Source organism: Camarhynchus parvulus, chromosome 13 (genome assembly GCF_901933205.1).
Source record: "Camarhynchus parvulus chromosome 13, STF_HiC, whole genome shotgun sequence".
Lineage (NCBI taxonomy): Eukaryota > Metazoa > Chordata > Aves > Passeriformes > Thraupidae > Camarhynchus > Camarhynchus parvulus.
In genome coordinates, this window is record NC_044583.1 from 17,999,635 (window position 1) to 18,022,768 (window position 23,134).

The 23,134-nt window shown below is 45.3% G+C and overlaps 1 protein-coding gene across 1 annotated transcript; it reads left to right on the forward strand.

Annotated features, from left to right (window-relative positions):
• Window positions 1-6: 6 nt before the first annotated feature.
• Window positions 7-22,328, forward strand: RBM27 (RNA binding motif protein 27). Its single transcript, XM_030957568.1, is given in 23 exon segments — window positions 7-128; window positions 2,746-2,864; window positions 3,684-3,808; window positions 5,598-5,704; window positions 6,269-6,459; window positions 6,876-6,959; window positions 7,265-7,528; window positions 8,084-8,227; window positions 8,230-8,319; window positions 9,808-9,942; window positions 11,950-12,099; window positions 13,900-14,047; window positions 14,329-14,482; window positions 15,028-15,282; window positions 15,379-15,507; window positions 16,334-16,456; window positions 17,012-17,086; window positions 17,195-17,359; window positions 17,780-17,884; window positions 17,976-18,167; window positions 18,420-18,506; window positions 18,948-19,058; window positions 19,404-22,328. Coding segments are annotated over 23 exon segments (3,099 nt in total). The 5' UTR covers window positions 7-69; the 3' UTR covers window positions 19,491-22,328.
• Window positions 22,329-23,134: the final 806 nt, after the last annotated feature.

Consider the following 23,134-nt stretch of genomic DNA (forward strand, 5'->3'; position numbering starts at 1 on the left):
GGGCGGTGCCGGGCAGGTCGCGGCGATGGCGGCGGCGGTGTAGCTGGGAGCGGGCTGCGCGGGGCCACCATGATCATCGAGAGCGTAGACGCGCTCAAGTCCTGGCTGGCCAAGCTGCTGGAGCCCATGTGAGTGCGGGCGGGCGGGCCGGGCGGAGCGGCGGACTGCGCTTCCCGCGGGCCGGGCCCGACCCAGGCGTTACGGCCCTGTCCCGGCCCGGGCCCGGCGCGCCCGGAGTGCGGGACAGCCCGGGCCCGGGGAGCTGCCGGCGGCCTTCTGTCCTGCACCGTGCAGCGGAGCTGGAGAAGGGCTTGGAGCACAAGTCTGATGAGGAGCAGCTGGGGAAGGGGCTCAGCCTGGAGAAAAGGAGGCCCAGGGGGCCCTTGTGGCTCTGCACAACTCCTGCCAGGAGGGCACAGCCGGGGGGGGTCGGGCTGTGCTCCAGGAACAGGGACAGGAGCAGAGGGAACGGCCTCAGGCTGGGCCAGGGCAGGCTCAGGGTGGGCACAGCAGGAATTTCCCCATGGAAAGGGTGCTTAGGTGCTGGGAGTGCCCATCCCTGGAGGTGTCCAAGGAAGGACTGGCCGTGGCGCTCAGTGCTCTGGGCTGGGGACAAGGTGGGCATAGATTGAATTTGGCGGTCTGGGAGTGCGTTTCCAATCTCTGTGGCTCTGTGTGCTCCTAACTGCTGCCCAGGCTGTGCTGTCGATTTCAGTCCCAGCTCGGAGCAGAGCCAGGGGCTGCTGCAGGAGCTGACAAAACCAGGAATAATGCCGAAACTGTGGGAACTCTGAATTTACATCCTGCTGCTGCTTGCAGTGGGAGTGGGGCTAGGATGGAGTCACCATGGATCCAGGTTGTCATGCATTTCGTGGGTTCTGATAACTGGCTGCAGAGGGATGCTGGATTTGTGCTGGTCCCGAGCTCTGCAGTGCCTGAACACAGCTGGTGCTGGTGGCTTAGGCACAGTGAGGGGTCGGCGGGTCTCAGCAGGAGAAGCTGCTTGTCAGTGCCTGGCCAGGCTTGGGTCTCCCATGAAGTACAGCTGAGGCCTGTGGGAAGAGGCCTTAGGTCTGCTCACTTGTCATCATTAAGTATTAGGCTTTTGGAAGTTCTTCACAACTTTCTTTTTCCCTTGTTACAATGGGTTTCTCTGGTGTTTGGTCAAACCCTGCTGAAAATCTCTAGGCTGGAGCACGACTCCTGCTCCTGCACTTTTCCTGCCAACTCCAGTCATGTCCGGCGTTCCTTGGGCATTTGAGCTGCACTGTGCAATGGGAGGCAGGAAATCAAGGAATTGGCCAGTGGGCCCTGACAGTCACAGACTCTGTAGTGGCACTAGAGTGACAATACAGATTGGCTTGCCTGGAGGAGGGCACTCACCTTGTGTGGCCCTGTACTGCATGATGGCATGGGATGGGATGGGCTGCTTGGGTGGGTCTGACATATTGAGGAAGGAAAGGTAATGGTTGTGAAGTGAGGGATAACTTCCTCTATTTGAAATTGAACATTTATAGTCAGTGGGTGAGGGCCCCAGTACATCACACACAGTGAATGCATCACGTACAGGTTACTTCTCTGTGTATGTAAGAATTGTAAAATCTGTCAATTTGTGGTTTCTTTGTTCTTAATTGCTCCATTTACCCTGGCTTTCAGTGGAGGTTGGATGTTGTTGGAGGCTATATGAGAGCAGAGCTACTTGATTACTGCTCATTGAGGATTTTTATTTCTTTCACCTGTTGCCCTCTGCTTGGCTTTTTGCCTTTTACTTGTTTTCTGGATCTTTTTCTTACTTGAGATTATTTTGAGGTATATATATTTCAGAATTTTTCTTTCTATTTCCAAGGTTACTGTTCTCAGAAAATACACAATCACCTCTTTAAATGTTCATTTAAAAAAGAAAGTCTTTTGAGTATTTTAGGTTTCTGCCCCCACCTGATATCTGGCATCTGCACCCTCTGAGAAGCCAAACAAGGAGCTGTAACTTAGTCACACTGTTACTCTATTTCATACCTGGGGTGTTCCTAGTAGCTGAATAATGGAATCTAAAGCAATATCCAGTTTCAAGATCAGTGATGACGTATCACTGCACACAGTTGGTGACTTTGGTCTTTGTGGACCAGATGCAGGTGAGGGAGCATGAGGAGAGAACCTGGGTCAGTAATTGCTCTCCTTTAGGTGTTGTACCAGCATTAAAAGGTTACTGTAAAATATGGCATGGGGGTGTCCTTGAGGAGGAAACCCCTCCAGCACAGCAGGATAGTCACTGAAGCTGTGCAGGTGTCAGTGTGTGTATTGAAAATGGACCTCTGTGACATCTTCTGAACTCCTTTACAACAGTGTTTTAATTTTTAAGTGCAGTTTAGTCAGTTCTGGTGCAGTGCCTGCCCTGGCCCCTGCTCTGCTGTGCCTGTGGAGCCACTGAAGGTGTGCTTGCTGGGCCAGGAGGAGGTTCAGCAGCAGTGGGTCTGTCTGGGCAAAGGAGAGCTCTGCTTTTCCCTCAGCAGAGCTCAGGAGGAGCAGAGAAGGGGGGCCTTGGTCAGGTGTGGTTGGGGGGTTCACAAGGCACTGAAATAGCGGGCTGTGGTTGCAAAGAGCCCTTTTGTGGCTCCATGGCCCCGGTGCAGCTGTGCTGATGCTGCATGTGAGCCCAGCAGCCCAGAGGTGTTGCAGGAGCTCCTGGGGGCTCTGCAGTGCCTGTGCCCCCATGGTGCAGCAGCCAAGCACAGTTCTCTCTCTCACTAGATGTGACGCTGACCCCTCAGCCTTGGCCAACTATGTCGTGGCATTAGTCAAGAAAGACAAGCCCGAGAAGGAGCTGAAAGCTTTCTGTGCTGACCAGCTGGATGTGTTCCTGCAGAAAGGTGTGGTGGCACAGCTGGCTGGGGGCTTGGGCTCTGGGTGGGAGGAGGGAGGGTGGTGCATCACTGCTGCCTTCAAAATCTTTCTTGGTAGCCATGAATATTCCATACAGAGTTTGAAGGAATCGTGTGATTAAAAAAATAATAATCATAAGATGAAGTCATGCAACTTGGACTTTCAACAGTGGGTGGGAAGAAATGTTCTTAAATAAAAGCAATTTAATTAGAAGTGTCAGTCCTGTTGCCAGAAGCTTCTCTGACAGGTGTTTGATAACTTTTGAAAACCTGATCCATGTTAGTCCTCCAGACTGCTTGGACCTTCACATGTGGCAATTTGCTTCATAATTTTTGCTTCATAAACCCTTCATAGTCAAGGGTTTAAACACCTGAAAGTCTGACACTCACTGAGAAGGTTATTGTGCATTTCTTGTGATGTTGAACTGCTGAGGAGGGTGTTGAAAATTATTTACTCTCATAAAAATTGCCCTTGAGAGGCTGCTGAGTGTAGCTGATGAAACTTGTGGATAGCTGTGGACTTGCCCCTTGATCACAGGCACCAATCATGCTTGCCCCTTAGAACAGGAGAGTCTCTGTTGCTGTCTGTGATATACCTGAGGAATTTCTTTCTCTAAGTGAACAGCCTCAAGTGCCTACATTACAAATGTAATTCCAGCTCCTTCAGTGGAGCTAATGCTCATTAATCTGAGGTACTGCTGCTGCAAGCAGCCCACCTGGCTGACTGTTTCAGGGTCTTCTCTGGTAAATGTAAGCATGCACTTAAATGCATGTGTAACAGTATTTTCTTGTGTTCTGTATCCTCAGAAACTTCAGGGTTTGTAGATAAACTCTTTGAAAGTTTGTACACCAAAAGTTACCTTCCTTCTGCTGAGCCCACAAAGGCAGAGGCAAAGCCTGCAGGGCAAGAGAAAGAAGAAGTCAAAGAGGAGGTAATGTTATTTATTCTGCCTGCCTTTTATTTTCAAATAGCTGTCCTGCATTTGTGAGGCGAAACGTGACAGAAAAATGTACTCTGTTGTGAATAATTATCTCTGTGTCCAAAGAACTGTGGAAGATGACTATTCAGACAAGAACATTTTACATTCCTTTGTAGAGTCTACCTTTGATTAAACACTCAGAAATCCTATTCACAGCTCTGGTAATACCAGTGGATGATTACTTGGAAGGGTTTGAGAGGGGGAAGCAGCAAAAACATTCCAAAACATTTCCAATTTTGTATATTCTGTGAGGAATGAAAATTACTTAGAATGTTTTCTGTGATGCTTAAAATCATTGAAATATGTCAGCCTCTGTATTGTAATAATTATTTTGGGAAGTCAGGTAGGATTTGTTTGGAAAGAGTTCCACCTTGATTTTAAGTTCTGTTGGCAAGATTGAAAGCAATCAATTTTTTGAGAGAAGGTGACAAATAATTGCAGAAATTGTCAGTCAGCAAAACACAGGTCAGCCCAAAGTAGTGCAGGTCTTTTTTTACCTGACTGTGGTTCATCAACTGATTTAAATTAAAGTTGCTTTTACTTTTTTTTCCTTTTCTCTGATGTCCTTTTTTACCCAAGGATGTGATGCAGAGTTATGACAGTTTATGGAAGTAGTTTTGCTTATGGCAGTTCATAATTTGAACAAGACTTTCACTGTAAGAGCTTTCCCCTCTGTTCTCAAAGTACTGCCATAGTTTATAGAAAGTCCCATAGAACTACCTTCAGCTGACTTTACCAGTGCTCTGGTTGAAGCAGAGGAGGAGGTTTGAGGGGCTGGAGGGGAGTGGCAATAAGCAATAGAAGATAATCTAGGACAGCTTTATGGGACAACATTACAGAATTCAGGACATTAATTAGTTACTTTGACATCAGCAAGGCCTTCACAATGTGTCATGAAGCTCAGTGTATGGTGTGATTCCTGCACACAGAGGCCATGAAATAAACCACACATGGAATCACAGTGGGGTCAGGGCTAGAGGGGACCCCAGGTGCCGTGTGATACACCTTGTGCTGGGAGCAGGACTGCAGGTGGAGCTCTCCAGAGCCCTGTCAAGCCAAGTCTTGAGTATTTCTGCCAGTTCTCCCCAGATAATCCTGTTTTAGAAGGATGCAGGTAGCCTTCCTTTTGGTTTCAATTGGTAAAAAAAGTCTTTTAAAAATTAGTGCATGTAAGCTTTTTCCACCAAAATTTACAGTAACTTGTAAGCAGTGTGAAGTGGCAGCAGAAATGCTGAATAGGTCAGTGGTTTGCAGTAGTGGTACAGCTGGCAGACTTCTGAACCTGCTGTGGTGGAGGCCAGCAAGAAATGTGACCAGTTCCACCATGGGAGCAGCTTTTTGCCTTGAAGCAGGTATTTAAAATGTCAGCTAGTGACTTCTCTACCTGGACAGGTGACTGCAGACTTTGTGTTTGAAGGTTCGGGAAATACCTCACTCGTAGAATTGCTTATGCTAAATAAGGAAGTAGAGTGGAGAGAGATCTTGTCCTTCATGAATCCTGTTTAGAAACAAAACATCAAAGTGGTTTTATTTAGGGGCGTCTCTTCTGCAGAAAAAAAAAAGCAAGTTTTGAGACCAAAACTCTTCAACAGACTCTAGTGCTTGATTACTTGTAGTGCTTCAGTACTCTGGGCAAGTAATACTTGAGTATTGTTTTCTTTGCATTGCTGTCTGTAACTTGAACTACATTTTGGTGTAATTTTCTTAATTTAAAAAAGTGATACTCGTCCTTGTTTGGTAGTTGTGTGTTAAACAGAATTTTCAAGAGTCTGTTGAAGAAGAGCGGGAGAGCAGGAAGAAGAAGTATTCCAGTCCCCAGAGGAGCCGTGCAGATTCCAGTGAGCAAAGGTTAGCTTTGAGCCACAATGTTATGAAATTTTTCTGTATTTGCTGTCAATCTTTGACTGTGTTTTTTTACCTTGTAGGTAGTGATTTTTGTGAAAAATAGGGATTTTCTCCTTCCTTTGACTGTGATACATTGTGCATATGCTGATCACGTGCATGGGAAGTCTCCACAAGAAGTTGGCCTCTTGCGCAAGAGGCCAAATATTCTTCAAATTACAATTCCTGGGAATGTCATCAGTTCCATTGTTTCCCTTGTTATATAAATGAAGAACATTTTTGGAGTCTGTAGTTTCTGGGGGCAGTTGTTCACACCATGTCAGCATCACTTCTAAAGCCTGTTCTGAGCATCATAGCTGTCTCACCTTGCCGGTTCCTACTCATGCTTTCTACAGGCCAGTGAATCGGCTTTAAGATTCTGTAGTTCTCTGTGTAGTTTGTGAAATTCTGACTGGAGTGTTTCACTGCCCAAATGGATGGGAAGGGTGAACAGTATCTTTCCATGTTGCAAGCTTCTTTTTTAATTTTGTTTCTCCTTTCCCTGACACTGTCTACATTTGTCTTTCCTAGAACCAGAGAGAAAAAGCGGGATGATGGGAAGTGGAGGGACTATGACAGGTACTATGATAGGAGTGACTTGTACAGGGAGAAGTCTGGCTGGCGCCGGGGCAGGAGTAAAAGCCGCAGCAAAAGCAGAGGGCTGAGTCGGAGCCGCAGTCGCAGCAGGGGCCGCAGCAAGGACCGGGATGGCAGCAGGAGCGGTGAGTACCCGGGGTGCTGCTTCAGGACAGCATCCTACTGCACTGACACCCGGGACTCGTACATTCTGGATGATCTAGCAGGCAGGAGATGCCCTTGAGAAGTTGGAACAAATTCTGATAGCTTTGTGTTCTTGAAATTATTAATTAAGATGCTGTTCTTCAGAGTAGAACAATTAAGGGGTTTGTTTTCTTCTTTGCTAACCTCTTAATTTATCCACAGGTGTATTCCTGTGGATAGCAGTAGCTTGTATTTTTGTGCTGTGTGTTCTGACAAAGCTGTTGATTTTATTCTTTTTTCCTCTTAAGGACTGGACTTTTTGCAAAGCAGTGTTTCCCTCTTTCGTTTTGTTACTGTGCATTTTTTAGAGAAGGCTTCTTTGCAGTTGCAGGTGGTTACCATATGATTGTTCTTTTAGGGCTAGTTCAGGTCTGTCGGAAAAGTAAGTGGCACAGATTACAGCATTCCACGCACCTTGACACCGCGTTAGTTAAGGGCAGAGGTAGGTTTGTTGTTTCAGGCTTTTGCCCTTCTTTCTCCTTTAAAAGAGAGCTGTAAGCCAGAGTGAAATAAGTAGTAGAGGAATGAATGTGCATTTTGCAAAGAAAACTTGGATATTTCTGAAGCTAAACCCCTGTTTACATTATATTTAGTTATTACTCCACTGGTAAGACTAAGCTCCTTCAAGAACAGTTCAATGTGTAGAATGCTGAGTATTTCAGAGAATGTGTTGTTATCTCTTGCTCATGGCTCTGATGTACAGAGCAAAACATGAAGGCTTTACTCAGCTTTATTTTTTTTAAACAGAGCACCGAGAGAGAGAGAGATCAAAATACAAGAGTGAAAAAAATGATGTTGAAAGCTCGTATAATCCGGTGTCTGCATCTCCCAGTAAATCCTCTGAACAGTATTCCTCTGCACAAGCTATTCCCAGTGCTGTAACTGTAGTTGCACCTGCGCACCACCTTGAAGGCACCACAGAGAGCTGGTCAAATTACTTCAACAATCACAGCAATCCCAGTTCATTTGGCAGAAACCCTCCTCCTAAAAGAAGATGTCAAGACTATGATGGTAACTGTTCCTTAGTTTTCAGTTTCATGCCTTATTTCAATGTTTATGTGACTTTTTTTTTTTAGGTATTCACTGAAGGTGAGCAGCAAGTCACACTGCAGCAGCATGTGATGTGTACCTTGTATGTAACAGATGCAGAGATGCCCTTTGTTGTACTGGAGAAATAACTAATCTTACCACAAGCAGTTTGCGTATGCTATGGCAGTTGCTGGATAGGAACATATGGAGTTTTTTCACAGTTCTCTATGTGCTAGACAAATACCTCAACCACTGGCAGTCCTGGTGTAGATTGCAGTGTGTGTATGTTTAAAATAAACCTCAGTACTTCTGATTTTTTTTCCACAGCTTTTATGATGAATGCATGTAAGTTTGTATGCTTTTATGAAAGATTGTTCTAATTTCAATTATTTTGTGAAACTTTACCTTACAATATAATAATGTATCAGCAGATGCATGTTTTCTTTAGTAAGAAATTCCATGAAAACCTGAAATGTTACAAATGACTGAGAACTACTGTGTGTTCTCTAACCTGAGGTGAAATGTCCTGTTTTGCAGAGCGAGGCTATTGTGTCCTTGGTGACCTCTGCCAGTTTGATCACGGAAACGATCCTTTAGTGGTAGATGAAGTCTCCTTGCCCAGCATGATCCCGTTCCCGCCGCCGCCGCCGGGGCTGCCGCCGCCGCCGGGACTGCTGCTGCCGCGCCGCTGCCGGGGCCGGTGCGCGGGCTGCGCCTGCCGGTGCCGCAGCCGCACCCGCAGCCCCCGCCGCCCGTCGTGCTGCCCGTCCCGCGTGAGTCCCAGCAGGGGATCCACTGCAGCTCCTTGGCTGGCAGTGTGCTGTCCAAAGCTGCAGCTCCTTGGCGGGCAGTGTGCTGTCCAAAGCTGCAGCTCCTTGGCTGGCAGTGTGCTGTCCAAAGCTGCAGCTCCTTGGCAGGCAGTGTGCTGTCCAAAGCTGCAGCTCCTTGGGCGTGTGCTGTCAAAGCTGCAGCTCCTTGGCTGTGTGCTGTCCAAAGCTGCAGCTCCTTGGCGGGCAGTGTGCTGTCCAAAGCTGCAGCTCCTTGGCGGGCAGTGTGCTGTCCAAAGCTGCAGCTCCTTGGCGGGCAGTGTGCTGTCCAAAGCTGCAGCTCCTTGGCGGGCAGTGTGCTGTCCAAAGCTGCAGCTCCTTGGCTGGCAGTGTGCTGTCCAAAGCTGCAGCTCCTTGGCGGGCAGTGTGCTGTCCAGAGCAGTGCCCAAAAAATTCTGAATACTCAGCTGGCAAACCATGATTTTCCAAGCACTGCAAACTGAATTAAATTGGGCAGGGGGGTGGAGTTGGGGATCTTTCAGCTTACCTCAGTGGTAGTTGGTGGTGACTGGATTGGTCACTGACACTTACTAGCCGGGTTTTTCCCTGCTATAATGCAAGAAATGTTATGATTCAGTTTCCTAGAGGTTCTAATAAAGATCTAGTGTTGGTGCTACATTATCTACCACTAGAAGGCAATACATTATTGACACATTTAAGAGCTTTCTTAGCTCAGCAGTGATCTGAGATGTTGAGCCTTTTGCGTTACCCTACTGCATCTTATGAACTCTATGAAGAAATAGCATATTAGGGGCATGCTTACTCTGTTTCAGTGTCTATTCCAGGGACAAAATAAATGCTGCGATAATTGTGTCCAATAGCAGCAATTTTGGGATGAGGAATAATTTGATACAAGATTAGCCCTAAACTTTGCATGAACCCTTTAGCAGGCAGAAGTGACCTGCTGTGAGAGAACAGACAGTGCTCAGGATGGGCTGTGTAGTGTCACTCGGAGTCCTTTTTGATCATACAGTTAGTCAGAATGTCTGTATGGTACATGGAGAAACCAAAGCACAACCAGCTAGAGAAATTCCTTGTCTGGGAATGCCTCTTGCCCTGCAGTTCTTATTTCAGAACTGTGGTCTGAATGCTGCTGAAGTGATCTCTTGCTCTGAGCAAGCCTTGTCTCTCCATGGTAGAGCTGAGGGAGGAGCTGCTGTGGTTAAGGCATCTCTAGCACTAACAAACCACTGGGGAGGAAAAGACACTTCTTTCTTTTCCCTGAAAGCTTTGTCTCTCCTGAGAAAGAGAAAAGGTGTTGGAATCAGAGTAGCTTACCTGAACAGGCTTCTCAGTTTACTATTACTGTGGTGGAATTGGACATATTTAGAGCCCTGACCTTGGTCAAAGCAAGGCACGAACACAGCACTGAATTGTTTGCACGTTGTGCCTTGGAGCTGTCAGTGTGTGATGTGTTGTGTGCTGTTGTTGCAGGCCCACCTTTAACACAGTCCAGCTTGATCAACAGTCGTGACCAGCCGGGGACAAGCGCAGTGCCCAGTCTTGCACCCGTGGGAGCAAGGCTGCCTCCTCCTCTGCCTCAGAACCTGCTCTATACAGTGTCAGAACGTAAGCAAAAGCCTTTGGTTTCAATCTGTTTGATGGAAACATTTTTCAGTTTTCTCTGTTGATGTGTGATTAGAAATGATGATCTGTCTTCCTCCAATATATACAAATCTAAAAAGAAGTCTGATGGCTCTCCCTGGCTCAGCCCATCATCCATTCTGGGATGGAATGGCAGCAGTGCTCTGCCCTGGTCTGAGGAGGAGCACTGTGGGGAGCTCTGGGTTTCATGTGCTCGCAGCAATCCAATTGTGGTGTAAGAAATGTTCCTTTCATCTTCAAGCCATTCAGTAGGACATTAGTAGGTGAAAGATGGATCTGCAAACCTGTAATTGCTTTTTAATGTAGGTTTTATTCCTCTTCACTTTGGACTAATACAGGTGAGAGCTTTTTTTTCCAGTTGTATGTCACAGTAGTCTGTACAGTCTTCATAGACATCAGTGCTTTTTCTATTCTTTTTCCAGAATCACCCTGATTCTAGCTTTCTAAAGGTTGTTAGCTTTCACTGGACACGTCCCTCTTCCTTAACAGAGCTCAAAATTTTTAAAAGTATGTTTTTAGTATGTTTCTACAAGAGAAAAATAGCAAAATACCTGGAAAGTCCTAGATTGCTCAATTTAAATACAACAAAATTACTTTCTTAGATAATTAAAGGATTAATGGCATTCCCATGTTCTGTGTAACCAAAATAGATAATTAAATGTCAGTGTTTTATAATATTCTCATCTGGGGTTTTTTAACATAAATATTCTGAATTTTATTCAAAGAGAGGATCTAGTTCAGTTCATGATCCGTGTCATTTTATTTGTAACTTCCATGCTTTTCGGAACTTGAGATACTCAAATTTCTTATTAGATAACCAGTTCAGTTATCCCCAAGTCCTGTTGGGTGTTCAGGTGTCACCATCTGATCCTTTCAGCTCCAGAACTTCTAATGGATGATTCTGCCTGTTGGAGTTCACAGGGCTTCACAGTAATTCTGTTCTCCAGAACCTCTGTGGAGATTCTCATGTCCTGTTCTTGGACTGTTGCGGTAACAGCTGATGGTTGCCCTCTTGCAGTCAATCATGTTCTAAATAAGGGAAGAGGAGCTTGTGGTTCTGCTCCTTTGAGGTTAGAGAAAGTTCTTGTTTTACAGTGTCAGGCTCTGCGCTCAATGTGGATATTGTGGGGCATCTGATTTTAACTGTAGAGTTGTCTTTGTTGCTGCAGAATAAGGAGCTGAGATTTTGGAGGCATTCATGTTTGTCAGGTTCCCTTGTACAGGCATTTGTTCTGTTCCTGTGGAGGCTCTTCACAGACTTCATTCATTCTAGTTCTTGTACAGGTTTTCCTTTTTAAGATTAAAAAAAATATGTTATCCTCAATCTGGACCTTGGGCTGGAGGAGCAGTAGGAGTCAATTGTCATCTTGTATTCTTGCGGTGACCACTTCTAATGGAAACAATCATTAGTACTTTACCTAAGCTAGGCAGCTGATCTCACTCTTACATAAAGAGAGTTCAGTAGGTAAGTATTGGTTCCATTACTTCATTTCTCAGGTTTCTTTGATTGAAATCATTTAAGTATATTCTTCACCTAAAATTCATTTCTGAAGAGACCCAAACTGTTGGGCAGCAAAGGCTGAAAATCTATTTGCATCTTAGACTCTACAGTATAAATGCTGAAACCAAAACCTGTGTTTTTGCCCTTAAAACACTGCCAGATGTTGTACACGCTGTCACACTGACACCTCAGGCTTTCCAGGCAGTGGATCAGCAGTACTGTGTATTGTGACCTGTGTGCTTTGGACAAACAGTACCAGAATAAAAACCAAAAGAGAATGTGTTTAGATAGGCTAGGCCTGGAATCCAGGCGAGGGTTTGCAGTGGCTGCACAGGTTGGCTGTACCACCTCTTCTCTTCATCCAAGAGAGCTTCTGACTCTTGGACATCCATGCACATCCTTGAAGGAAAACTAACCCCGAGTCTTAAACTCACTTGAAAAATTCTGTCGTTTCTCTCCTTTTTTTGTAGATACATATGAGCCAGATGGCTATAACCCTGAAGCTCCTAGTATTACCAGTGCTGGTAGATCTCAGTATCGGCAGTTCTTTACGAGAGCACAAATGCAGCGTCCAAATCTAATTGGCCTAACATCTGGGGAGATGGATACAAACCCTCGAGGTAGGAAGGGTTCTGGTCATTGCTGTTACTATTTTTGTCCAAGACCGTCAACACTTTTCCCTCTTTTCAGGCTGAAAGCACTAGTTTTTCTCACTGATCTAGTGTTTCAGAGCTTTTTTTTTGACATTTCTACCTTTTTTAAGTGCTAACATGCCCATATTAAAGTCAAAGCAGCCTTTTTGATTAAAAATAACCACTTGCTTGGGAATGCTACAAGGGTTTTGTTGGTTGGTTGGGGTTTTATTCTTCTTAAGCCTGTGGAGGTATTTTCCAGGTACTGGTAGCTCCTAGGAAGAAAAATGGTGCCTAAAGGTGGATTTAGCAGCACAGTCTGCAGACTGCTTTTGATCAGCCAAGGGCACAGAGGTGATGATCCAAGCTCCTTGCCTTGGCTGTTGTGATGGTAGTGAAGAAGGGAGCTGCCATGGCATGTTTTGGTGCTTCATGCTCTGACTCTGTCAGCCAGGTGTTCTCTCTGAAATGAACATCACAGGTATCATTCCAATTTCCCAGCTACTGGGAATCCCAGTCTGCACTTACATAATTCCTAGCCCCTGCCTGAATGGATGTGGCTGCTGTCTCTTAGTGGTGATGTGCACAAAGCATCTTTTAGGGAAGGGCACAGGTCAAGGCTCTTCAAAGTTTAGTTGTAGTAGCAAAACTTTCTTTCTCCCTTGTGTTTTCCTGCCCTGATTCTTAAAACCAAAGATGTTAAGTTTTGGGTTTTATTATTCTACTTCAGTATTTCTTACTCAGTAGATAACAAAGATTTTCTTTTCCAGCATTTCCTTCCAATGACTCATCTTATGAGGAATATGGCGAAATATTATTGTAGAAATTGCTGTTGCTATTTGCATCTTAATGACTGTCACAGAGGCAGGGCTGGGGCTTCATTGAGAGCCCATCCCAGTGGTAAGGCAGGGATGAGTGCTCAGTGGTAGGGCCTCACTCAGCATGTTTTACTGTCTTTATCACAGGTGTGAAAGGTTTGCTCTCAGATCATCCTTCAAAGTGAGGATGCCATGCCCAGAAATGCCCAGTCTCTGTTCTCACCAGTGTAACCAGCAGAGCCCTGGCTTATATAAAAGCCATAGAAATTGCTGTGTAGCTCAGACTTCTTTTTAGGGGTTGAATATTTGGCATTCACAGGAGACTAACACAAAGGCCATAATCTTGAAAAGGTTGCAAATAAATTTCTAGCAAACTTTGTGTTGGTAGAATGTGCTTCAATCTTTAAATCTAATGTCTTAAAAGAGTGTAATAGTTATGCTTAGTTAACAGTTTGTTGCTGAAACCTGTCTGGAGGGCTGGCAGTGGGGTAGCAGTGGAAAGAATGGGTTCTTTGTTGCTTTTGCTCTTTTAAGGGTTCCTACAGGGCAAGCTGGTTGTTAATTCAGCCCCTGCCCATTACAGAGCTCTGACTTAAAGCCTGGGGATCCAGCCATGGGTTCTTTTCCTCCTTTTCTGTTTTGCTGGGATTTGGGGTTTTGTTTATTCTGTCTCTCCCTTTCCCACAGAATTTGAGTTTTTAATACCTGAAAAATGAAGTTTTAGCTTTGTTTCTTCAAGCTAGTATCAGCCTTAAAGGTCAAAACCCATCCCTCCCAGCTGGACCATGTGTGTTTCTCTCAGGATGTTTAGTTAGGCTAGGAAATGATCTGAATGATTTTGTTTGGAAACAAAACTGACCAATTTGATAAAGTCATCCTAATGTTTGTTTTTAATCTCAGTTCTGTTTTGTTGTGTGAAAACTTTTCCATGTGTGGTGGAATAACACAGGCCTTTTTTTCTTCCCTTCAGCTGCCAACATTATCATCCAAACTGAACCTCCCATTCCCATTACAAATAACAGCAGCAATGTCACTAGAGTTGTCCTGGAACCAGACAGCAGGAAGAGATCTCCAAGCAGCATGGAGTGTCCACCATTGAAGAAACCCTGGTTGGGAAAGTAAGAGTTAGCTACAGATGTTAATTCAGATGTACTCGATTGCTCTCAGTGCTGTGAACATTGCTACTCACCAGTCTCTGTCATTTGGGATAGTTGGGTCACAAAGTCTGTGTCCCCATAATATGGAGACTAAGCATGGGGTCAGGGGAAGCTCTCTTTTGTTAGTGGCTAGAGGGTGTACTTTTTAGAGGAAAAATGCAATTCAGATGTATGTTAACATTTGCTGCTTTATTAGGCACTTACGTACTTATCTGAACTCTTCCTGTTCTCCTTTTCTCTAGGCAAGTGAATAACAACCAGAATAAGCCGGGGTTTTTGAAAAAGAATCAGTATACTAATACAAAATTAGAAGTTCGAAAAATTCCACCAGAACTGAACAATATTACGCAGCTCAACGAACACTTCAGCAAATTTGGAACTATTGTAAACATTCAGGTGAAAAACCAAAGTCAGTTTTATGTCTGTGTGTGGGTATTTTATTTTGCTTGAAGCCTGCTTGAATACTGCATAGTTTCTTTGAGAAATCTTAGAGGAGACAAACTGGGAGAGGAGGTAATCAAGTTCAGAGAAACCTTTTCTTGGTCCACTGTGTCTTATTATCTTAATACTGTAAAACATATTGGTTTCAGTCTTCATGATGACTAATTACATTTGAAAGGCTGGCAGGTTTAACAGTGTCTAAACCAACTCAGGGTTTTGAGCAACTTGTGTATAACTTCTGAAAGAGATGATCTGACAGTTCGTCTTATATGATAGTCATTCATCTATTTATTTGAATGTGTATAGACTTTGGTGCAAGTACATGTAAAGTTTGCCAAAAGCTACTTTGCTTTAATTACATAGAGTGTCTTACCAGTGTTCAGAGCTCTCAATACACTGGATACTCAGCTCATTATTGCACATTATTTGTAGATGGGTTTGCTAATGATTGAAATGTTTTCTTCCTTGAGAAATAAAGCATTTGTGAACTTTTGCTTTAGGTGGCTTTCCAGAACGATCCTGAAGCTGCTCTCATTCAGTACTTGACCAACGAGGAGGCGAGGAAGGCCATTTCCAGCACGGAGGCAGTGCTGAGCAATCGGTTTATCCGGGTGCTGTGGCACAGGGAGAGCGAGCAGCAGCCCCTGGCGCTGCAGCAGCAGCAGCCGCCGCCCACCCCGCAGGCGCTGCAGCACCTGCAGCAGCAGGCGCTGGCCACGCCGCCCGCCGTCACCGTGCACAGCAGCCTGGCCAAGGTACATGCTGTCCAGGGGCTCAGCAGCGTTCCCAAGGGGCTGCTGCTGCAGAGTACAGTGTCTAACCTTGATGTTTCCAAATCTGTGCATACACAGGTGATGAACAAACCCCTGGCATCTGGTGCCTACGTCCTTAACAAAGTCCCAGTGAAAAGGCGCCTTGGAGCAGCGGGTGGGAGCCAGCCTGAGCTCAGCCAGCCCGGGGCTGCGGTGGAGGAGTCTCAGGTATGTTCAGAGTGGACCATGGTCATGCTCTCAGGTACAGCTTTAGCTTGTCAGCCAGGAAAGAACAAGCAGAGAAAACTTGTGTGTTGTTCCCACGTGGTTCTGTTCCTTTTCAATAATGTTTTGTGCAGCCGTGGTCAGTCACTTCTTCCTCGTTTCATCAACTGTTTATATGGAATAGGGACAGTGACTTTAGGAGCTATCAACTACAACACTACCAGTATTGTAAATAGCATAAAATATTTTTAGCAGTGCTTGATAGTAAACAAGTCTAACAACCTGAATGTGAGACCAGCCTTTTGTTGACAAATCTAATGGCTCTCCCAGTAATTTTTGAGCTTTCACTGTGCTTTAACAGCAATGCTAGAAGCTTAGAGAGTATTTGTACCCAGAGTTCAAGCCAATAAGTGTTCAATTCACACTGATACCATAGTGCAGCGTGTGTTCTGGGCCATGGGGAAGTCCCTTTAGGAAAGGAAGCATGGAGTGACTTTTGCTGCTTTACTTGATCAGAAAGTGGGATTTTGGGCTGCAGCTGCAGAGCTGAAACTAAGGCATGGGCTGCTCATCACCTTCAGTGGTGTCCTGGTGGGAATCAGGATGCAACAGGAGTCTGCCATGGAGCAGGAAAGGATTTCTTTTTCAGAAATCCTTTTAACTGGACTGATGTCTTTATCCATGTGTTTTAATTGCCTTGGTCTTTCTGCCTCCTTGCACAAATCTGAACATCTGAGTTGAGGAAACATGATCCGCTGAAGTTCCCTGCTGGTATATCATGGTCACTTTAAATATTCCATATTTTACTGGATGTTTTTTACTATTTCAGATATTTCCTACTTCTACAAGCCACTCAAAAATGGTTTACAGTTCTCCAAACTTGAAGACAGCTCTGAAGTCTGGTGCAGGGTGTAAGCCTCATGATGTGCAAGAAGCCCTTAAAAAAAAACAGGTACTTAATGCTTGATGGCTGCCTGACAGTGTAAGGAGCAAAGTGCTTTATATGCAAGGTTTGATGGGCACCTGAAGCCTCAGCCACCCCTCAACAGCTTTATATGTGGGTGTGGAGCTGGTCCTTGTGTGGGGCAGTCTTGCAAACACACCTGGGGTAATCATGTGTGAAGGGTCCTTCTGGGGTGTCTTACTTGATGCTCTTGGCCATGTTGGGTTTTCTGGGTTTGCTTGGGGTTTTCTGAATCTAATCTCTGCAGCTATGAGACGCTGGCAGGACAGTGCACACAGTATGTTTCTTAAGAGGTGTCTGAAAGGGGCAAAAATGTTAGTAAAGTACCTTGCAGCAGGAAATGAGGATTTTATTTGTTTTTTATTCATTGAATCAGCTGCACTTCATACTTGTGCTTTTTGCAGACAGTACTTTTGGTTGTGGATTTCACTTCCATAGCTTGAAGGGGACAATATGATCCCTTTGAGTGCATGTATGATCTCAATGAGTACATACAATGCTAGACTGCTTTTTACTGATGGAAAGAATTTTCTCCTCTTATAGGAGGCAATGAAACTCCAGCAAGATATGAGGAAAAAGAAGCAGGAGATGTTAGAAAAACAAATAGAATGCCAGAAGGTAAGTCTGGGATGTGGCTAGTAAATACATTCTGATTTTGTACATACCTGTCTGTTGAGGGCTGTTTTTCCTGGAATTTTATGTTCCTGTTCTTTTATTATTGTATAGATGTTGATATCCAAGCTGGAGAAAAACAAGGCCATGAAACCAGAAGAGAGAGCAGAAATTATGAAGACTTTAAAAGAACTAACAGGAAAAATATCTCAGTTAAAGGATGAATTAAAAACTTCATCTACAACCTCCACACCATCTAAATTGAAGTCCAAGACAGAGGTATTTAATGTGCAACACACTTGCCTCCTTGGTTTTTGTAACTATTTCTAATAATGTGTCTTAAAAATGCAACAGCATTAGACCAAAACACTTGCAAGCAGCATTTTAATGTGAGTGATAACCATGGACAAACAAGCCATGGTTGACGGAACTCCATGACCTAGTTTTGCTTGTAGCTCATTCATGTTTGTTCCAGTTCTAAAGCAGAGAATTCTAGATCCTTCAAAAAATGGGAGGGACCACACACGCACAGAGGCAATTAAAACAAAACTGAATTTAGAGAAAAGTATGGCTATTGTGTCCTGATCTGTCTGTATCATTTGCATGAATGTACTGCTGAAGTGGAATAAAACATTACAACTGTGCCTTACAGTTCTGCCCTTTCCTTCTGTTTTCTGTTCCCACCTCTTTTTCTGCCAGGCACAGAAGGAACTGCTGGATGCAGAGCTGGACTTCCATAAGAGACTGTCCTCCGGAGAGGACACAACCGAGCTGCGGAAAAAGCTCAATCAGCTACAAGTGGAGGTGAGCTGCTCTGACTGCTGCTGTTTATGAGTTTGTGGGTGCTGGGTGTTTCAGCTCCTCTCACTGGGGCATGGCTGTGTTCCTTCCCCAGGCTGCCCGCTTAGGCATCCTGCCTGCTGGTCGAGGAAAGGCAGTGGCAGCCCCGGGCCGGGGCCGGGGCCGGGGCCGTGGGGGCAGAGGCCGGGGCATGCTGAACCACATGGTGGTGGATCATCGGCCCAAGGCTCTCACCGTGGGAGGCTTCGTTGAAGAGGAGAAGGATGAATTGTTACAGCACTTCTCTGTAAGTGTGGCCTGTAAATTCATATACATTTCCTTTACTGCTGTAAAATCAAGTTTGTCTTACAATAGCAATAAATGTGAGCTTTTACCCAAAAATACAAGCGCTACAACAGTGATGGCTGATGCAGCTGGGAGTCCTCTGGCTCTCACTTTTCTGTCCAAAAAAATCAGATTTCAGTACACTGCAATGGTACCATGATTATGGAAGTGGAGGAGAACGTTACTGCTGGTCCTAATGAACTTTTCCTCACAGAAATTTGGAGATATCGAAGATCTTCAGGAAGAGGATTCCCCATTAAGTGTTGTTGTAACTTTTAAGTCCCGCTCAGAAGCTGAGAATGTAAGTAGAATCATGGATATATTTTTTCACATATGTAGAATAGGAGTTTTTAATTACTTGCGTCTACCTTTGTATTTTAACATTTCAGAGGCTTTGATCCCCCAGTTTGAGCTTGATAGTGCTTGGTGCTGCCGCAGGTAGTGCTGCTGAAGGGGAAGTAACTCCTGGTGGTCTGAGCAGTGGCACAGGGCTTTCCCTGATGAAGCTGCCTGTCCCTGGCAGTCAGAGCTCTGCTCGTCCTCTCAGTGCCAGGGCAGGAGCAGTATTTGGCAGATTTGGGTGTGGCTGAAGTTGCTCTTGGAACACTCAAGTGGTGATTGTAGTTTATGTATCCGAGATCTTCAAACATGCCTCTGTACCACACGCTGTGGGTCTGGCTTGTTGCTGATGTTAGAAGTTCTTTGCTTGGTCCTCCCTGAAAATCTGTGCATTTAAACTCAGGCTGCTAACCAGGGATCCCGCTTCAAGGACCGGCGGCTCCAGATCTCGTGGCACAAACCCAAGGTACCCTCTGTGTCCACAGAAGTCGAGGAAGAGGAGCCCAAGGAAGAGGTATGGAAATCTCTTAATAACCGTATTATTCTTACTGGAATCTAATAGCTGAGAGCTCTTAGGATACAGTTTCCTGTGTGCTGAAGAAGCTTTGTAAAAGATGTTTTTACAAACCAGGAACTGAACTGGTTTTAAATAGTCAGGTACATTTCCCACATTTTAAAACAGAGGAAATGGGGGGAAAAAAGGCACTTTGTGGATGGGTTTGGATGTAAGTGTGTGAGTTTGAGAGAGACGCGCTGACACCCGCACCAGACACCAGTACAGCTGCTGCTGTGAGCTGGGGTGTGTCCCTGGGCAGAGCTTGGAACTTGTGTCTGAAAGTTCATTTTTTTCTTCCTCCAGGAGACTGAAACCTCAGATTTATTTTTGCACGAAGATGATGATGATGATGATGAAGATGAGGATGAATCCCGTTCTTGGAGAAGATGAAACTTGATGTTCAAAATGTATAATTTTAGGAATATAGTTCAAACTACATCTTTTAAACGTTTATTTAAGGAAGTTGATGAGCCAAAAAGAGCTTTACTTTCTTTTCAAACCACAAAATTTACCATGAGTTTGGTATGAAAACATATGGGACACAGAGCTGTGAGACTGAGCTAGCCAAAGGCCCAGGAACTTCTTACAGGATTATCAAGCTCACCAGGGTGGTGATTTTTTTCTATTTAAGAAGGATCAAAAGGGGGGAGGGGGGTGGAAATCAGTATTTTCTTGTCCTCTTTTTGTGTCACCTGTATTACCTTGTTTTGGGTTTTTTATAATGTGATTGGTTTGTTAGTTTATAATTGAAAAGATATTACAGGTTTTATTTAGCAATATTATGAGGTTAGGGGAAAGACAAACTTTCATTAAATATTATGAAAGAAAAACTGGCCTCATTTGCTCGTTGAAAAAAGGGAGCATTTTATTTCCTGTGGAGTCTCATGTTGTAGGAATTATTTGTGGTTAGATTCTTAAATCATTTACTTCAGTATGTGTGACAGCCACACTATCTCTATGTTGTGCTGCTTTTTGTGAGAGGAGGTGGAAGAAACAATTTAACAGGATATTGTTATAACATTGTCCAGTTCACTCTGTTTCTCCAAATTCTGCTTCACAGAAAACATCAGCAGGAGCACACACTGGAGTGGATTTTCACTCCTTCTTGATTTCCTTCTGTCATTTCAGTGTAAGGCTCAGTGTAGGTCAGGCTGTTCATTGCATTTCAGTATTTGTGAGCAAGAATGGAAGGAGTTCCAGTCTTCCTCAAAAGCAGCTGCACTGGCCCCTGTCTCCCAGCCAGGAGCAGCTCTCCTCTGGCTGTTCCAGGCAGAACCCTGGGGTTCAGAGCAGGGTGGGTTAGAGCAGGGTGGGGTTCAGCCCACAGGACTGGGGTGTCCTGCTTAGCCGGCCCCACAGCAGGGCCCAGTGTCCCAGGGCTGCTCAGAGCTGGCTGTGCAGTGCTGTCCCTGTGTCCCATTCTCAGTGCCTCTGTGCTGTCCCAGGGCTGCTCAGAGCTGGCTGTGCAGTGCTGTCCCTGTGTCCCTGCTCAGTGCCTCTGTGCTGTCCCTGTGACCCAGCCGGGTGTGTGCTGAGCCAGGGGCTGGGCTGGCTCTGGGCTCTGTGCCTTGTGGCTGGGGCACCCAGCAGCACCTCCCCTGACTGCCCCCTTGCCCTGGTCACTCTTCAGCCCCTCTTTTGTGCATTTCCACACAAAATCAGCGCTGTGGCCATGCACGACACCCTTCTCTCTTGAATGGCTGCCAGTGTAGGCCCCAGTAACTCCTGGCTGAGGGACAGCATCTACCAAACCCTTTGCCTGCCTGTGGCTCTGAGTGTGGCCAGGGCAGGTGCTGAGCACCTTTGGGGTCACAGCCCTGCTGCCTCTGTCCTTGTGCTGTGGTGAGGTATCCAACTTGTGTCATGTCCTGTTTCTTGTCAACTGAAGGGGATGTCTCCAGTATTCTGTCTCTTTCCAAACCTCTCCTCTTCCTAGAATTAGGACTGTCCTGCTAATGCTGAGACTAAATTCCAGGCATGAAGAATTGGAGGAGAAACCCACCCCATGAACTTACAAGAATGTCTTGCTCTTCTCCCATCACCTCCAGGGGTTTTAATGTCTGTGGCACAGTGTATATCTTGAGAAGTCCATTGCAGCAAACATGTCCGAGTCCTGACAACTTAAAAAAGGAGAGAGGGATCAAAAGGATTTATATATTTTTTTGTACAGAGTTTTTTCTTAAACTGTATAATTTTGTAAATATTTTGCTTTTTTGTGTACTAAAATTACTGGCGTATAGATTTCAATAAGAATTGTTGTATTTTTGTATTTGGAAAATGAAAATTACAGTGGATTAATTAAGCTGTAAGAAAAATTGCGGTAGCCTTTGACACACAGAGAATGGGTTCCTTTTCATATGGTTTTAGCTCTAAGTGACACTGGGGTGGCCCCTCTGTCTGGTGAGGGAGCGAGGGCCATCTCTGAGAGCCACATCCCATTGTGGTTTGCCCTCCCAGTGCCCCTGGCAGGTGCCACCGTGCTGGGTGCCACCCCAGGGCTGGCAGTGCCCCCAGGGCTGGCAGAGCCCCAGCCTGGCTGTACCTGGGGGCAGAGGAGGAGGAGAGGAGCTCTGTGACACTGGCCTGCCTTCTGACAAAGCTTATGCACCCCCCTGTATTTCAGGGCATGCTGGGCCTGTCTTGGGGTGGTTTGGCTTGGATTTCTGCAGAGGCAGCAGGGCAGGACAGCTGGGTTCATTTCATGGTGATGCTTTACTGGGAAATTCACCTGTACCTTGGGCAAAACAGCCCTCGGGGGTACCTGTGTGCCCCAGCCACGTGTACCAGCCTGAGCTGGGGGCCAGACACTGAAGGATGAGGGGATGGGGAAAGGAAGTCACTGCAAAGAATTCCCTCCCTTTCTGTGCTGAATTAACCTGAGCAAAAATAAACAAAACCACCTCAAATACGAAACCAGGCACCTGCTGAGGAAAGCACCACTTAGCAAAATCATGTGAAAAGGAACAAAGCTCTTCTTGGTGTATAGTAACCTTGTACTATAGTTTTTACAGATTGTGAACTTGTGTAATAGGATAATAGCAGATATTGTTGAATTTCTAATTGTTTACACATTAAAATTCATATATGTAATGTTTGTTCTATTGATTACAAGCCAAATTTCTAAGATGCATGTTGACTTTTTTTGCAATAAAGTTATAGTATGGAATGGTTCAAGATTTAGAAAAGACAAAATTCTAACTGAAATAAATTGCAAGGAGAACCATTCAAAAAATGACAACTCTCAGAAAAAGAGCATTATCACTTCTTTGGGGGGAAGTGGGTGTGTGAAGGGGGGTTTATGTGTGTGTAATGTGTGCGCAGGTTTGGGTTTGGTCAAAGCTGAGAGAGAAATCTTCCAAGCGCCCCAGTGCTCTGGAACAGAATGCAGTAAGCAGGTAAATGGATGTGGGAGGAGATGGGGTGGAGGGAGGCCAGTGAAGGCTGTTTGGCACCTGTGAGGGGCTCAGTTCAACAGGAGCTGGAGGAAGCTGTGCAGCCTGGGGTGGGTTGCCAGCCTCCTCCAGGTTTGCAGTGTTCTGTTGGATACAAATCCTGGCAGGACACACCTGCCAGTTCTGGCTCCTTTGTAGATTGGGGTGAAAATGAATGTGTTCTATTATGAACTTTATGTTTGGTCTTTGGCCCTTTCAGAAGTTCCTGGTATTCCCTCCTGCAGCCCTGCCCTGTACCTGCTGTGTCCAGGTGCTGCAGGGTGATACAAAACCTGTTATCCTGTGCTGCTGACGAGCCTCTCCGTGACAAACCTATGGCTTTGAGGCACCTCAGTGCCAAGAGATAAACTCGAATCTGCCCCAGCCCCTGTCCCTGTCCACAGCCACCAACCAGCCCCATTCTGCAGGAAGCAGCAAGGTCCTTTAGTAGACAGATCCTGAAGGAGCAGGAAAGGTTCAGTGGCCAAAGTTCTTGCTGCTTCCTGTACCATTAAAATTCATTTTAATGGAAAAGGATGCACAAGAATTGGAAGGGGAGTAGCATTTGTGTGTTTGTGTGTGGTTTTGGATGTATTTTTCCCC